The 16,353-nt window shown below is 51.0% G+C and overlaps 6 protein-coding genes across 6 annotated transcripts; 4 read left to right on the forward strand and 2 right to left on the reverse strand.

The window, feature by feature from the left end:
* Positions 1-124: 124 nt before the first annotated feature.
* On the forward strand, positions 125-1,034 carry MGL_1179 (uncharacterized protein; the record flags this gene model as incomplete). The annotated part of the gene is made up of 2 exons (XM_001731859.1): positions 125-976; positions 1,017-1,034. The coding sequence occupies 2 exons, from the start codon at positions 125-127 to the stop codon at positions 1,032-1,034; spliced, it is 870 nt and encodes a 289-aa protein (XP_001731911.1).
* A 949-nt stretch (positions 1,035-1,983) lies between these two features.
* MGL_1180 (uncharacterized protein) lies at positions 1,984-2,418 on the forward strand (the record flags this gene model as incomplete). Its single annotated transcript, XM_001731860.1, has 1 exon — positions 1,984-2,418. The coding sequence occupies one exon, from the start codon at positions 1,984-1,986 to the stop codon at positions 2,416-2,418; it is 435 nt and encodes a 144-aa protein (XP_001731912.1).
* Positions 2,419-2,697: 279 nt separating this feature from the next.
* MGL_1181 (uncharacterized protein) lies at positions 2,698-3,213 on the reverse strand (the record flags this gene model as incomplete). The annotated part of the gene is made up of 1 exon (XM_001731861.1): positions 2,698-3,213. One exon carries the CDS (start codon positions 3,211-3,213, stop codon positions 2,698-2,700), a length of 516 nt encoding a protein of 171 aa, XP_001731913.1.
* Positions 3,214-3,728: 515 nt separating this feature from the next.
* MGL_1182 (uncharacterized protein) lies at positions 3,729-6,155 on the forward strand (the record flags this gene model as incomplete). Its single annotated transcript, XM_001731862.1, has 1 exon — positions 3,729-6,155. One exon carries the CDS (start codon positions 3,729-3,731, stop codon positions 6,153-6,155), a length of 2,427 nt encoding a protein of 808 aa, XP_001731914.1.
* Positions 6,156-6,864: 709 nt separating this feature from the next.
* Positions 6,865-9,573, forward strand: MGL_1183 (uncharacterized protein; the record flags this gene model as incomplete). The annotated part of the gene is made up of 1 exon (XM_001731863.1): positions 6,865-9,573. One exon carries the CDS (start codon positions 6,865-6,867, stop codon positions 9,571-9,573), a length of 2,709 nt encoding a protein of 902 aa, XP_001731915.1.
* Positions 9,574-10,975: 1,402 nt separating this feature from the next.
* Positions 10,976-14,671, reverse strand: MGL_1184 (uncharacterized protein; the record flags this gene model as incomplete). The annotated part of the gene is made up of 1 exon (XM_001731864.1): positions 10,976-14,671. One exon carries the CDS (start codon positions 14,669-14,671, stop codon positions 10,976-10,978), a length of 3,696 nt encoding a protein of 1,231 aa, XP_001731916.1.
* Between the last annotated feature and the right edge of the window lie 1,682 nt (positions 14,672-16,353).

The raw sequence follows: 16,353 nt of genomic DNA on the forward strand, positions 1-16,353 counted from the left end.
CCTCGGCGACAAGAATGGTGTCGCAGTGTTTAATTCGCCCTTCGCCAATTCACGCTCTGTCGCAGAGCTCGTGATTGGTGAGCTTGTATGCCTGTCTCGCCAGTTAACCGATCGCGCTAGAGAAATGCGCGAAGGCACGTGGAACAAAGTAGCGAAGGGTTGCTTTGAGCTGCGTGGCAAGCTCTTGGGCATTATTGGATATGGCCATATCGGTTCTCAGCTTTCAGTGCTTGCCGAGTCGATGGGTATGCGCGTGATCTACTACGATGTCGTCCCGCTCATGCCACTCGGTAGTGCACGCCAGGCTGACTCTCTTGAGGAATTGCTCAAGGAAGCAGACTTCGTGAGTGTGCATGTGCCAGAGCTCCCAGAGACACGTGGCATGATTGGTGAGCGAGAGCTTTCAATGATGAAGCCCGGTGCCTTTCTTATCAACAATGCACGCGGTTCCGTTGTGCAAATTCCAGCGCTTGTTGATGCACTCAGCTCGCAGCGGCTGGGTGGCTGCGCACTCGATGTTTATCCCCGTGAACCGGCCAAGAATGGTGTGGGGAACTTCAACGATGATTTGAATTCGTGGGCATCGAAACTCCAGGCGCAGAGCAATGTGATCATGACGCCGCATATCGGTGGAAGCACAGAAGAGGCCCAGCGGATGATCGGTATTGAAGTCGGTAATGCTCTGTGTCGCTACATCAACTATGGCGGTAGCGTGGGAGCTGTCAACTTCCCAGAAGTGAATTTGCGTCCCATTACCGAGCAGGAAGTGCGATCGATCCGTATCTGTTACGTTCACCACAATCAGCCAGGTGCTTTGCTCGCTGTCAACGAGATCATCGGTTTGCACAATGTCGACAAGCAACACTCTGACTCGCAGAAAGATCTCGCGTACTTGCTCGCGGACATTAGTGATGTGTCAGAGTCGGATATCCAAGATATTTACACTCGTCTTAGCAAGACGCCCGCTTGCATCCTTGTACGTATATGAGCTCTATGTCCCTTTCTGACCATCGCAGACTCGACTCCTCTCGTAACTGTACGTTGTGCTTTCTTTGTACGTATCTTATAGTGTGTGTATGCGAAGAAGTACCCTCAGTTTCACTCTTCCTGTGTGTGGATGTGTGTCTACGAGACAGGTACGTTGTCGGTATCTTTTCAACCGACTGCCGCTTCCCCATTGCGTTTCTATCAGGGGTGGAGGTCTGCACGAGAGAGAGACGGCTCGCACGAGGCCTCTCTCTCTACACCCTAGACTCGACGTCGGCCGATGCTGAGTACACCTGGAGCAGACATTGAGCTGGTCCTTACGTAATCTACCCACACTAGCAGATAATGTGGAAAGGAGACAGCTATGTTTCTTCGTTCTGCAGCCAGCGACTCTCCTCAGAAGTGCTAGGACTCAAGAGCGAGGAAAAAGACCATCTAGTGCTCGATGCCGCGTCATATTCCTGGACAGGTCACGCAGAGTGTGAGTCGATTACTCGAAGGGCGATACTTGAAAGCCCCGCCAGCATGGTACGAGCCGACGATTCGACACCCACCGACGAACCCGCCGCCGTTGTACTCGCGTGTCCGTCCAGACAGTGACCTGCCTCACGCAATGCAGAGTGACGTGCTTGAGGCACGCAAACTAGCTGCGAACAAGGCGGGTAGGCGTACACAGTGGAATTCGCTCAAAAAACTTCGCTCACAAATGCCCCCTTTGCGGCCACAGCCGATTGTGTATGAGGCTGATCGAATCCGTCGCCAGTTCTTTCGTGATCATCCCTGGGAAGCAAAGCGCCCGAAAGTGCTCACAGAAATGGACTACGTGCTCGATGAGCCTGTGACGCCAAACCTTGCCCCTGGTCAGCTGCCAGAACTCTCGATGTGGAGCCGCTTCAACCCATCTGTGGAAGAGTACGTTGGATCAACTTGATCAGTTTGACTAACGCGAGCCACAGTGTCGTGCAGTGCACACTAAAGACGGCCGAGTGCTCAGATATGTCGCTTTCTCAAGCGTACCGCCGTACCATCGCATCCTTCCATGCCGTGCAGGCCGAACGAGAACAGCGCTTGCGTTTTGCGATCCTCGAGGCGCGCAACTATGGAGCTGATTTCAGTCTGTCTGAGACGGAGCGTGGATTCGCCAAAGAGGCGCAAGAGCTAGACAAGTGGGCCGTCACAAATGCTCATGTGTCGGTTGATGAGGCAAACAAAGCCTCTTCCAAGCGTGAAAAGCGCGCGAAGCGAGCTGACGACTCGTTCTTCGCGGGCGCTGCGTATATGGATTCGGCCAAATCCATTAGTCATGGACAGAGTGTGCCGGGCATTTCGTCCGTGCAAGAGACCAGCACATCAACATCCACACCCGCACCATCAACTCAAGAGACAGCGTCGTCAGACGATTATCTCGGGCTTGGCACTTCGTTTCGCTAGTCGGTGAGATGTATGTGAGAGACTGGCAAACGAGAAAAAATAGCATACCCTTGCCCCGCCCCGCACCCAGCCCCTTCCCCTCGCCTACGCCAACCAACATAACCACGTCGCCCACATTCCTCACTACTTGATCACTACACTGCAATGGCCATAGCCCATGATCCCCGTGCCTGAGAACCTCTGCGAGATGCAGTAGAGCGCATGGCTGCCATACTTCTCGTCATGTCCGTGTGCACTTTACAAAGGTGTTTGTTCTACATGTGATGGCGTATTTTTTTTTTACATGTCCATGCCTTCAAGGTCAAGCTCTTCATTCTCCACGAGATTGTGCAGAAGGTCAAACACGCTGTACAATGGGAAGCCTACGACATTGTTGTAGTCGCCTTCAATCCCCCGGATCAACAAAGCACCGCGCCCCTGTATAGCAAAACCACCAGCACGATCCAATCCTTCGCCAGACTCAACATAAGCCTGCAGTAACGGCGCAGGCACATCGGCAAAGTGCACTTTCGTTTGTTCGCACACGGTGCGGATCTGGTAGCCAGGAGCAGAGAGTATGGGATGCACAAGAGCCACACCTGTGATCACATGAAAAGAGCGACCGCATAAATCAGCGAGCATGCGGACATTGTCGACTTTATCAACAGGCTTCTCCAAGATCTCACCATCGTACACAATCACTGTGTCAGCGCCGATGACAAGATCTGGCGGATTATGATCATCGGTTTGCACCAAGCGCACATATACCTCTTTGGCTTTTTCTGACGCAGTTTCGACCGGATACTCGAAGGCCATTTCACCAGTGAAGTCGCTCTTCGGTAGGTCTTCTTTAAACAAGGAAGGCACAATTTCAGGATATACCCCAACCGAAGCTAGAATGTCTCTTCTTCGTGGGCTATTGCTAGCGAGTACGACCCGCTTGCCTACCAGTCAGTCTTACGGGTGCTTTCACGCTTACCTCTCAGTCGTGTGAAAACTGGCGACTGAAGCGCGTCGTCAGAAATTGTGGCGTGCTTGCTCATTTAGACGAAGCTGGTGCGGGAACTCCGCGGTTGAACGAAAGAACAATAGCTGGGGGAAAAGACGGCAATAGCGTGTGTAAAAAATGTGCTGCGCGATCGAACAATGGCCGAGTTTCACACACTCGCACTCTTTCCACTCCGCACCTTTTGAGAGCAGCCTAGTCGAATCTCACTGGAGCTGGGCTTAGAGGGAAGCTCCGCGCATCGTGATGACACGAGTCGGCCGAGACACGTGAAACACACGAAGTGATATCTTCCACCAACGAACCATTGTCTTCCTATCGCAGAATGGATGTGGTGACGGAAGGGCGAGAGCCAGTAGCTGTAGAGGCGCTAGGTTTTCCTTTGCTCAGACTTGTTGTCGAAGCGCGCAATGAGCACGGCTTGAGACAGCAAGATTGGTCGCGATACCGCCAATATTGTGCAACGAAGACGAAGCGTGTGCGGTCAGCTCTAGAACTCACCCATGGCGTTACGCCCAAGGCACACGGCAAGCCGGTGAGCGGACGCCGGTCCAAACGGGCGAAACGCATTACGCCGACGATGCAGAGCGAAGTGGATAAAAAACGCGACCATACATTTGTTCGGCGTGACATTGGTCTGGACCATGTTACGAATACGCGTCCTTTGGAACTCCTGCTTTTTGAGAGCGAGCACTGCTGGGCCGCAGCCGAAGAGCTGGCAGCCACGCAGAATGAAGCGCGAAGCTCAAAGCTGCGCCGCAGTAGCATGGGACGCGCGCGACGTGCCATCCAGTACGCGGATAAGCTTCACAAACTTGCAGAAGCTCTTCCTGCACTCACCGCCATGTCACGGGCTCAGTGTCTCGCATATGTAGGTCTTGTTCGTGGTGCATACGCTTTTCTTCATGGTAACTGGGAACAGACGCTTCGCGTATCTGCAGCGACGCGTTGTCTTTTGACAATTATCAGTGAGTGTAGCACGACAAGCCGTGACGAAGCACTTGCCAGCAGTTTTCTCGACTCGCTTGACGCCCAGATTCGCTTTGCTGTGTATTCACTGGGTGCACAAGATGATGCGTCTGAACGTGCATCTGACTACTCAGCTTGTGAGGCCACGCTGCCTGGCTTTCACCGCGTCACAGAAGCGCTCAAAGCGGCTCATCCATCGTCTATGTCGTCGTTGACGCCCTTTGAGCTGCACTGGCGCGCACAAACGATCCCGATCCATTCGCTCGAGCTGCATGATGTAATTCTGCGTGTAAAAGCAGAGGAGGCTGCTCTTGCACAGTTTGTGACTCCGACAACCAAGGCCCAGACGTCTAGCCAGGAAGCTAGTGGTAAGACCACGAACACAGCTTCGGCAACGTCCAAACGCGCTCGCCTGTCCCACGCGGAACGAAATGCCAAGCGCCGTGGCCACGCACATTACACGCATAACTCGTACGCGAATCGTGCTGAGCTCGATCCGTTTGACCGCGTTCTAGCCGCCTTGACAGATGCCGAATCAATGGCACGAGTCCTTGTGGATGACAATAGCCAAGCATTGGCGAAGACTCATTCTGCTCGTTACGAGGCGACTGGCTTTCAGCTGAGGCGTGTGCATGAATGGCTTGTGTACCGCCTGCTGGCTGTGCGCATTGCGCGGAATGTGCGTCTTTGGGATGATATTCAGTCGCGCGCTGCGAAGCGCGAGATGCGTGCGAAATCCCTCGTTGATGATCGTACGCACCGACGCACGAGGCGACAAAAGGGTCTTGCACCTGCTGTGGTACGAGCCAAGCTCTCTCGACAATATGGGCATAGTGGCACTCGGAGGCGTGCAAGAGTATCTCGTGAAAGGCGTCTGCAGCGTGCATTGGAAGTAGCCGCGCAGCAGTCTGAGCGTCGGCGCTTGCGCCTTGTCCCAGGCATTGCCAAGCTTCTCGACAGTATAGACAGCAGTCTGCTTGCCATGGGCGGCTTGGTCATGGTCGAAGGTGAACCGGATGTATCGAGTCTTTTAGAGGCAAAACGCTTCTATTACTGCTCAGAATTGCTACGTCAGTTAGCTGGTGCATTTACACAGCATGGACAATGTGCTGAGGCGCTCGTGCTTTTACAGCGCGCCGACTTGTATGTCCGACAAGCACAACAGTCGTTGGAACTCGCTCATGGTGCGGAAGATGAAGACCATATCTTTGCACCGCACCTACTAGCATCTGATGTCCTGACGCACCAGACGGAGCGATTACGCAGTATGCGAGAATACGCGCAAGCAACCGTCCAACGACAAGTGTTGCCCTTGACCCCATCTTCATCGATGCGGTCGACGAAGGGTGGGCAGTCTGTGTACTACCATGCCTTGCGCCATGTGTCGTTCGACCAGGTGGACCTTGACTATGCATTGGAACAGGCTCGTGCGCACGCAAATGCTGCCCGAGTTGATCACGATGTCGACGGTATGCACACGACTACTGATCTGTTAGCCGGACAAGAGCCGATGGCGCTGGATACAGCGAACGAGGAAGAGGTGATCAATAACAAGTCAACGGCTGATACCGTGCGCTTGGTCTCCGAAGAACAGTCAGTCGCCGATACTCGTTTCTCTAACGAAACCTCCGTCGCTGTTGCACCTGTGCCTGAAACTGTGCCGTCAGCAGATTCCTTGACGGCGCCATTCGATCCTGCAAACGCGTATGAGGAAGAAGAAGAGCTGCGCCAGGAGCGTGAGCGAAAGTCTCGGAGCTGGCTTAGCTGGTGGCTTGGCCGCTAGATCGTAAGAGAGGAAGGGACGAGGTGACAATGTGGTGCTACAACCTGTTGAATTCTCGTGCACACGAACAAAGTTGTCTTTTTTTTTTTTTCTCTTTCCCTCACTCTTTCGTAGCTTCTCAACTATTTGATAAATCACTTGTGCTCGTTCGTAGGCGCCATCGCAAGCAACATGGTGGCCGTCTTACGCTCCGCGCTGCTTAAACCGAATTGACTCAAAGGACTGGCTAGACTGACAAGTCTGTGGCAGGAACAGAACTAATGATATTATTATATAATCAGGATCGCAGATCTCCGCGCGGCAGCGTGCCTAGTCATGGCACGTGGTCAGCCTATAGGCCAACCCGTACACGTCAAGAAAAAAACATACGTCATCCAACGCCAACCCAGCGAGTCCCGAGATCTACTTCTTCCCACTCCCCCCACCCATCGTCCACTAGCCTGTCTCTCGGCCGTTGCCACTCGGCCGTCCTCCTAGCATTTTCGGCCGCTACCACACTACGCCCACACCACTACCACCGCGTCGCGTCTTGCTCCTCACGCGCAAGTGAAAGATCGGCCGACCTGCCTCCACTTCGACACGTCTAGGATCGTCCAGCATCTCGCACTGCGCCAGGAACTGGACGTGAAAGAGTAGGAACACTCACAAAGGATACAGCTTGGAAGATCCTGAGACGTCAGGGGAGTACCGACCTCGTGACTCAGTGCTCATGGACCGTAGCGGCACCGAGTCTCTGTCATCTCACGCACTACCTGTGCCCACTGAGCAGACTTTTGGCATGAATGACCATTCAAGCCAGCACTACCACGCCGTGGAAGCACTTTCATCGAATGTGCTGCCCTCAACGCGCGATCGAATCGCACCGCCGGAGCCACAGGCGAAGCCGCCCTCGACGAAACGTCGTAAAATCAACACATGCTTTCCCTGCAAGCAACGCAAAGTCAAGTGCGATCGTCAGCAACCATACTGTGGACAATGTCAGAAGCACCGCATCCCTGCCGAGCGCTGCGTCTGGTCCTCTGATATGACACTGCCTCCGGACATGCAGAGTGCCGCTGCAGCGTCTGCAGCACTTACATACACCAAGCCGGACGCCTCGCATGCGCCGATGGGTCTCGGTGCGGGTGACTGGGCTGCCAGTTCACAAGGCACAGACCTTGCACTCGATAATGATACGCGCGCCGTCATTGAGCGCATCAGCCATCTTGAGCAGCGCCTTACGACGAATACAGCATCTCAGCCCACGTCGCACGACCTGCCAACAAGTTCAGCGGGCCAAACACAGATTGACCCCATACTGCTCGCCGGCACTGGCTTGTCGCTGGGCGACGTCAACGCCGATCGATCAACAGCCACAAGTCTGCCTCAAGACGCTGCGGTTGCGGCTGAGCTCGCATTCTGGCGTTCAAAAATGGAACAGCAGCACCAGCGTCCCCCACATTCCAGCGATGCCGCACAAATGACTCAAATGCAAGCAGAGCAAAACATCGCTGCAGATGCGCTTGCTATGTTCGCACGTCATAGTCAGCAAAACTCCCTGCCAGGCAGTGAGCAGGCGATTGCTCGCCCATCTGCCGTGTCGTCCGGCGCAGACACCCTGCCACGCCACAATCTTGTGCACGCTTTCCTCGATAATACCACATTCTCCGTGAATAGTGCGACGAGCCGCGTGCGTGCTGCCCTGGACTTGCTGCCTGATACCCAGCAGACTGATTACCTTCTAAAAATTCTTCAGACTGTCGACTTGCACGTGTCGTACGGCATAAGCTGGCGTCTCGTGAGGACGCAGCTCGCCAATCTCCGCACACTGCTTGCTAGTTGGAATCGCATGCATGCTTCCGTACCGCCGGAACAGCTGGATTTGTCGTTTTTGGCCCTACTGCTCACACTGCTTGGCACCGCCGCACAATACACAGAAGCTCGCTTCTTTATCGAACAGGGATTCTGCACAACGCCTGAGCAGATCGAGCCGTTCGTTGACTCATGGATCGATTGCGCACAGTCGCTTCTAGCCACTGACGACTTCGTTAGCAAGACAAACTGGAACCACCTTGCCACGCTTCTGCTATTTGTGGATCACCATGCTGTACGTGGCCGTCTGCAAGTTTCGCTCGTCGCTATGGCGACGCTCATCCGCCTTTGCGAGCAGCAAGGCTACCATGTTCTCGGCTCAGCCACCGACGATGAGCGCCTTTGGTGCCAGTCGCCTGCGTCAAGGCAAGTGCGTGTGTCACCTGTGTCATCGTCTGCACGTCCAGGTGTCTGGCTTCGTCCGTCTGCGGCGTCAGTCAGTTTGCCGGATCGCTCGCATCTCGTGCGGGAAGCAGCTCGCCGCCTCTGGATCAGAATCGCTTGCAAAGATATGTTGCTTGGTACCGTGATTCACCGCACCACCCAAGTCGATCCAACCTTTGCTACCACTGCGCCACCGCTCAATGTCGATGAAGACGATTTACCCGACGGCGAGACGCATGTGCTTTCGTCAATTCAAGAGGCCGGCCGCGCTACAATGAACAATCTTACGCCTTACATATACCAAATTGCAGATCTCGGGCGCCAGTGGGGCTTGTTATTGTACTCGCGCCAGCTCACATATGCACACGTACTTGAATTCGACGCCAAATTCCGTGGCCTGCTATCTTCGCTTCCAGTATATCTACGTCCAGACCCCACTCTTGAGCAACTACCCGAGGTACGCCAAGAGCAAGCTCGGCATCCTTATTTAGCCATGCATCGTCTCATTGTTTTTGAGGCTGTCAATCAACGCCTGCTCGTGTTGCACCGGGACTTTCTTTGCCGCGGTCATCAGGACGAGAAACACGCATACTCAACACGCGTCGCTGTGGATGCAGCCCGTACCATCCTCTCCTGTCGACAGCAGATTGACAATGTGCATCCGGCCGTTCAGAAACACGCCGCATTTCGTCACCATCTATTCCAGGCAGCTATTGTTCTTATGTTGCATCTGTTGGCATTCCATAACAAAGCGCAGGGCTCGTCCCAAGTGGCGCATCAGCTCCGTGACGACATCTCGCTTATAATCAACTACTTACACAGCACTGGCGATCCTTCCACATCTGTACCTATTGCGCAAAAAGTCGCACTGAAACTTATTGACCTGCTCTTCGCCGAAGCGCATACACGCGCCGACAGGATCGAATCGGGAATATCGTCAGACGATAAGGCTGTGACTGAGAGCACAGCTTCATCCACCACATTGTCTACGATTGCGATGGATGGAGCCAACTCAAGCCAATTGTTCCCTGCCTTAGGCACTGCACCACCGTCCACACCGGACCACGTGTCTGAAACAGCCGCCTCTTTCTCGGCGCAGCTTTTGCATCCGGACTTTGGGAATCGCGACGATATTTCAGAGATATTTGCGTCTCTCGACGAGCTTATGGTGCCAATATATTAGTAGGAAGTGTGTGCATCATGTGAGACACTGTTCGATTTGTGTGAGCAACTGCTTGACTTCATTCCAGTCAGTGACATGCACGATCGCCTGCCTTCTATTCGACGCATTTAGGTCCATCCATGACGCCAAAGTATGCAATAGATGTGCCAACCCTGCTTCACCAAGTATCCTCTTAACACTTGTACCTGGTCCAATCAGAATGCCGACTTGGGCCCATAACATGCATGCCAGGTCTGTCACAGAATCGCCCACATAGACGGATACGTTCTTGGAGTCCTCCGACACCAGTGCCTGGCAAACGTGAAGCTTGTCGATCCCTGTGACAATACGGTCATGACCACAAGGGCCTACAATGCGGCCCGTGCATACATCTGTCCCTGGAAAAGTTTCTAGCTCATTCGAATGAATTTGATGGATGCTTGGCTGAACGTGTGATAACTTTGCTGCTTGCAACAACGCGTGCCGTATGCAATCCCTAGACCAATTCACACTCACAATCTGTGCTTCCAGGGCTCCTTGTGCCGTTTTCTCTGAAAGCCATGCTTGCATGCCATGCCAACCATCTCTGAACTCAACGCGCGACATGCGTTTGAAGCGTTGCTCATTCTTTGTCCCATAGAAAAGACCGCCTCTCTGTATCCTCTCAAGCGAACGTAGCTCCACGTCTCGGATCGCATTCATGTATTCATACATCGTTTCCCGGGACGATACTTGGCCGAAATGAGTCACAAAAGAATTATAATCGTCTGAATAGGCATCTTGATAATATTGAAAACGATTTCCTCGATTGATTTCATCAGGCAAGGGCGCAATCAGCTCGAGCGTGTCACTGCGAGTAATGCTACCGTCCCAGTCAAACAAGAGCACAAAAAATACCATGAGGAATTGAATCAAGATCATTTTGGATTTTACCCTTGCTTTCATTACCAATAGTGAGAAGGGCAGTCCAATAGTTTAGCGGTTATGACGTATCCTTCACATCTGGATGGTCCGGATAAGACCCCGGTTCGATTCCGGGTTGGACTAAGCTTTTTTTTAGAATCTGAAATGATGTATTTGGCTCTATGTACGCAATAACGCACTCGGTTGTCATCGAAGTCCAATAGTTTAGCGGTTATGACGTATCCTTCACATCTGGATGGTCCGGATAAGACCCCGGTTCGATTCCGGGTTGGACTAATGTTTTTGGTTATAATCTAAAATTTTTTTTGCTTCCGATCTCACATGTTCTTCCAAATATGACCGTGTACGATTGTTGATGAAATTTTGTTGTTCTACAGTCTCGTTCTGTACGAAGAAATGAAAGTTGAGTATTGACGACAACAACCTAGTACTACTGGGAGATTCCAAACTATTTACAAGAAATAAAATAAAATGCATGCTTGCAGAAGGTTAACAACCATCAATCCTTTAGGGACAACAAGTACGGATGATCCGACGGCGTATTCGGGTGGAAAACAATTTTGCCTTGTCGATACAAAGTTTTAATAGACACCTGGGCTTGTGACTGGTCCATATTTCCATAGGAACCCTGCTTGGACAGTTTCCACATGCCTCCAACACTTGTACCTATCAAAGCTGGCACCATAGCCATGATTTCCTGGGGATGTACATCATTTTCCCTCATAAGTTTCGCGTTGCTCTTTAAAACGAGATTGCTGGCACGCAATCTACCACCACGAATACGCGAGAAAGATCCAATTTGCTTTGCAATTTGTCCGATGGCCGGTTCATTCCATTCCATTAGTGATTCTTCGGATGACCTCGATGAATTATATGGCAATTCATTTGGATCATGCATTAGCTTCAGTTTGATCAGTAAATCTTCAAGCGGCTTGGTTGGCAACCATCGCGTTATCAAACCTAGCGGCCATGAAACAAAGCCTGCGACAATAGAAATGCCCCAGTCTCGGCCATTCATACGTTTGACGCTGAAAGCAGCACCTCCCACAAAAATGATCAATACCTGGCATCCAATTTCAATCAACATGATACACATGAACCATAAATTCTTGTGGAAATTGTGGAAAATATTCCAATGTCGATCAAGTCGCCGAGAATTAACTTGGTTGAAAAGTTGGCACCAAACGAAAACATTGAAGATCAAAGTATCGATCTCTAATTTATTGATGAGCTCTTGTGGATGAGATTTGTCATGTTCGTTTAGAATATCCATTCCTCTGTAATATAAAACAAGAACCAAAATCACCTGATAGATCGACTGGACAGCAATCTGCTTCCACATTTCCGGTGTAATGAGCGGCGCTGTCGAACGATCTGGTTTGCGTTCAAGCGACCTTGGATCTGCCGGATCTGTGGCCAACGCCAACGCAGCTAGAGTGTCCATGATCAAATTTAGCCACAAAAGCTGAACGGCCGTCAGCACCGAGTTCTGGTTCGCTCGATGAAACCGGAAAGACACGTACGTCACTATTACGGCAACAATGTTGACAGTCAACTGGAACTGAAGGAACTTTCGCACTGCGTCATTCACGCATCGTCCCCACATGATGGCGTTGACGATACTGGAGAAGTTGTCGTCCAAAAGAATGATATCACTGGCCTCTTTAGCCACTTCGGACCCCGCAATGCCCATAGAAAAACCAACATTAGCGGATTTCAAGGCTGGTCCGTCATTCGTGCCATCGCCTGTGACAGCAACCACTTGACCTAGATCCTTCAGCGTATTTGTAAGCACTTTTTTGTCCTCGGGACTAGAACGCGCCAATATATGCAAGTGCGGGACCAATTCGACCAGATCAGCGTGCGACAGCTGCCGAAACACAGGACCCTCGATAGCCACGCCACCTTCATGGTAAATACCACATTGCCTTCCAATAGAGCATGCTGTCATGATATTATCGCCTGTGCACATCTTCACGTTCACACCAGCTTTTCCACAAGATCGCACCGCATCAGTTACGCCTCGGCGCAGCGGGTCTTCTATGGCAGCAATAGCCAGAAAGCAGAGCGATTTAACAACATCATCAAAGTCGACCTCATCAGCGGTATTCAAGCGAATGCCAGGTGGTGGCCATGCCGAGAAGTCACGATAAGCTAAGCCAAGCGTCCGGAGCGATTGCTTAGCGTATCCTTCAATATTGCTTAATTGATGCTGACGTTCGTTATCATCCAATGGCTTCGACTGAATCACCGACGACAACTTGCTCGAAGACATGGACACCACCGACGTGGCCAAGTTCAATATCATCTCACTTGCCCCCTTGACGTAGAGACGAGCGCCGAACTCTGTCCTTACAACCACAGCCATGGCTTTGCGCTTTGAGCTGAAGGGAAAGACTTGTAAAATGTCTGCAGCCGCACGAACCTCTTCATAGTCAGCCCAGTCTAGCCGGCGGACCAGGTTCAATAACGCCGTCTCTGTCTTCGAGCCCACAAAATTGACTTCACCTTTGGCTGCCTTTAGTAAGGCATTAGATGGCGCAGGTCGTGACATCCACCTCGCCCAGAATGGCTTCTTTTCATGTGACGAAACAAAATGATCAGAGTTATCGCTCTCTTTTGGAATGAACGCCGTTGAATCAATACAAATTAGCTGAATTAGCATGTTTCGGACAGCTTCTGGGAGCTCGAGTGTGAGTTCACTGATGTTAACGCCATCTGAATTAACTTGAGCATTTTCGACTTCAAGTTTAACTTCATCATAAAAAGGCATGCCATCTCCAATGAGACCTGCAACCACATTCATGTTGTTCTGAGTCAAGGTGCCTGTTTTATCTGTGCAGATGCAAGTGGCATTGGCCATCGTTTCACATGACCCAAGAATGCGAACAAGCAGATTGCGATTGGACATCCGACGCGTGGCAAACGCCAACGCCAAGGTTACAGCCAAAGGTAATCCTTCGGGGACAGCCACAACAACTACTGTGACAGAAATAATAAGAATATCGATAAACAGCTGACCATACTCATTGCTGTCGACATCAGAATCTCGCCCTAAGCGAACGAAGAAACGGATCATCAGCGCAATAAACATCAGAATACCTGCTGCAGAGCCAAACTTAGCGATCATTTCAGCCAAATGGTTTAATTTCTTTTGCAAGGGTGTGTTTTCAGGCTCCTCGCGCAGTGACATCATCAGCTTACCATGCATGCTCAAAGAACCCACTGCAGTGATAACAAAATCTCCTACTCCTTCCAGAACTTTGGATCCTGAAATCATGAATACACTCTTGTGCTTCAGAGTCCCGTTGCTTCTTTCACTTAAATACTCTTCGTAGGACACTTTTTGAATCATATCGGATTCCCCTGTGACGCTTGATTCATCACACTTGATGTTGTGTGAGCGAAGAACAACGCCGTCGAATGCTACAACTTCACCGGGCTCAATAGAAACGACGTCACCCACGACAGCATCATGAATATCGATCAGGCGCTTTTGTCCGTCGCGCAAAACTGTAATAGCTCGTGAGTCTTTCTTGGCATCTAGTACGCGAAATTGACGCTCCTTTTGCCAATCATTTAGTGAGCCAACAAGGTCAACAATAATAACAGCAATGAGAATAGCCACACCTTCCACCCAGTCAACGGATGGACCTTCACACATGTCTTGGCCAGGGGGAGGGTCCGGACAAGGCACAGGTTCATTACGTCCTGAAAATTTTGTATACAAACCAAGCGCTAATGAAACAATAGCTGCCACGATAAGCAAAATAAGAATCTTGTCCTGCAATGCGAGCCACATAAGCATTAGCAGACTTTTTGATTCTCGCTTGGGTAAGATATTTGTACCATATACACTGGCTCTTTGCTTAATAGTGTCTGCCTTGTCTGCATCATTATCGGTGCCAAATTCGGATGAGGTAATGCCTTTTTCAGAAGTTGTTTGAAGACCCTGCATAAGACCATCAATGCCACCCATTTGCTCAAGCTTTGAAAAGTCTTCTGGATCTATGAGTGCGCACAGCTCGCCTGGGCGAAATCGAAACGGCCCTGGGTCCTTCCACAAGCGCATCTCCATTTCCGCTTGTAGTTGAGCAGCTTTGGCGGCCTTTTGCTTTTCCCCGGCAAAAAATCCCTTAAACTGAGCAAAAAATCCAGCATCTTTCTCATCAGTTACGTTGCCTTCATCTTGCATGTCTTTAGTTTCGCTGAACGTCGGCTGGGGCGTTTCTTGTTCCCTCTTTGCGTCAGAGCTTTGAGTGGCATAAGTAGGGCTCCATTGATCCGATGCGCTTGTCCCTTCGATGGGAATGCATGAACCGTTTTGTCTTTCAGACTTTTCATGCTCAAACACTGGGGTAATGCTAGCCGTATTCGTGTTTAAATGCGCATCTGTCAGATCAAACGCAGGTGATGAACCGTCGTTTGGCAGAAAGTCATGAACGGAAATGGGCGGAGGGCAAGCAGTGTCTCCTGAAGATCCTTCAAGAGCACCATTCCTCTCACGCGCGTCCATACTGGCGACACGCCACACACTTCGCCTCTAGGCCACGAGAATTAAATCGGAAAGCTGGCTCAATTGAATGTCAGTCTTGTGGCTATGTGTTGCGATGACGGTATTGGCGGGAGTGCACGTGATATGTTGCGCGCTCTATGGAGGGAAAGAATAAAAACACGGCCTCTAATACGCAGACTCCATAAATTTAGGTCATAGTGGAGCCGGAACACCTCTATGCACATGTTGAGTGAGGCTTGCGTGTGCTTAAGCATGCGCTGCGGAAAATGTATACATGTTTCAACATGATTTGTAAAAGGTAGAATTGACCCGTGACGCGCGTTAGGGCTAAAGTGGCCCAAGCCCTGGAATTAGGTTGGGGCTCCTAGTTAGTATAATAATAAATCAGGCCCAAAATTGGAGTGATGAGTGGCTCTAGGGCGCCAATCTTTTCGGTCTTGAAAGAGATCGTGTTGCCCCTCCAAAGATGGCAAAAAGTCAGCCTATCAAGCTATACTGAAAGTATGCCAAAAGTGGGTAGGTTCGTACCGACCCACTTGGGCAAGCCACGGCGCATACAAAGTATGCGCTCGGCACCTGCCTCGTCATAGATTCCAGCTTCGCAATATGCCTTTCCAAGTCAATCATCTTAAAGTACATACCAAGCCAGCCACGACCACCCCATCCTGCCCATTGAAGCGCACTAGCAAGGCTCCGAGTGCCGAAATTATAGGCGCCGGGAGTGTGCGCGATGCGCTTTAGAAGGTTCAAAGCGTCGTCGGTGCTCGAGTTGGATTGCATCGCATACACGAGTTCTGTGAAGTGTAAACGGATAGAAGCATTTAAAAAAAAAAAGACACTTACCGGAAGTGGCATAGGCAAATGCCAGTCGTGAACGAGTGGCATACCACTCAATCTGCACAAAGTAATGTTAGAGGATGCTCGGATGACGTACCCCTTTGGCGCTTACAAGCCCTGTAGAAGCGCACGCGTCGTCAACGATTTCTGTGGCGCGCTTGACGACAGGCGTTGGATTTGGAAGTGAGTCAGGTAGCCAGTGAAAAGGCAGTTGAAAATTTGAGGTCGAAACGGAAGTGGATGCTAGTAACATGAGGATCTGGCGTTAATTCTAAAACAGAGCGCACATACCGAAGATAGGTGAGGCCGTACTGGATCATTATACGCCAAGCGAGTACAAAGCCATCGCACGGTCAATTCAAAGTCGTTCCTTTTTTCCTTCGTGTATTTTTCCTTGACTGATTCAGAAGCCGTTAGGTCCCACGTTTGCAATAAACGACGTGGTGCTGAAGTAGGTGACGAAGCTGGACCGGGAAACAGTATTGACAATGCTCGATCGATATCTGAGGAACAGTGTGTATTTT

Source organism: Malassezia globosa (genome assembly GCF_000181695.2).
Source record: "Malassezia globosa CBS 7966 chromosome Unknown mgl_sf_2.1, whole genome shotgun sequence".
NCBI classification, from domain to species: domain Eukaryota; kingdom Fungi; phylum Basidiomycota; class Malasseziomycetes; order Malasseziales; family Malasseziaceae; genus Malassezia; species Malassezia globosa.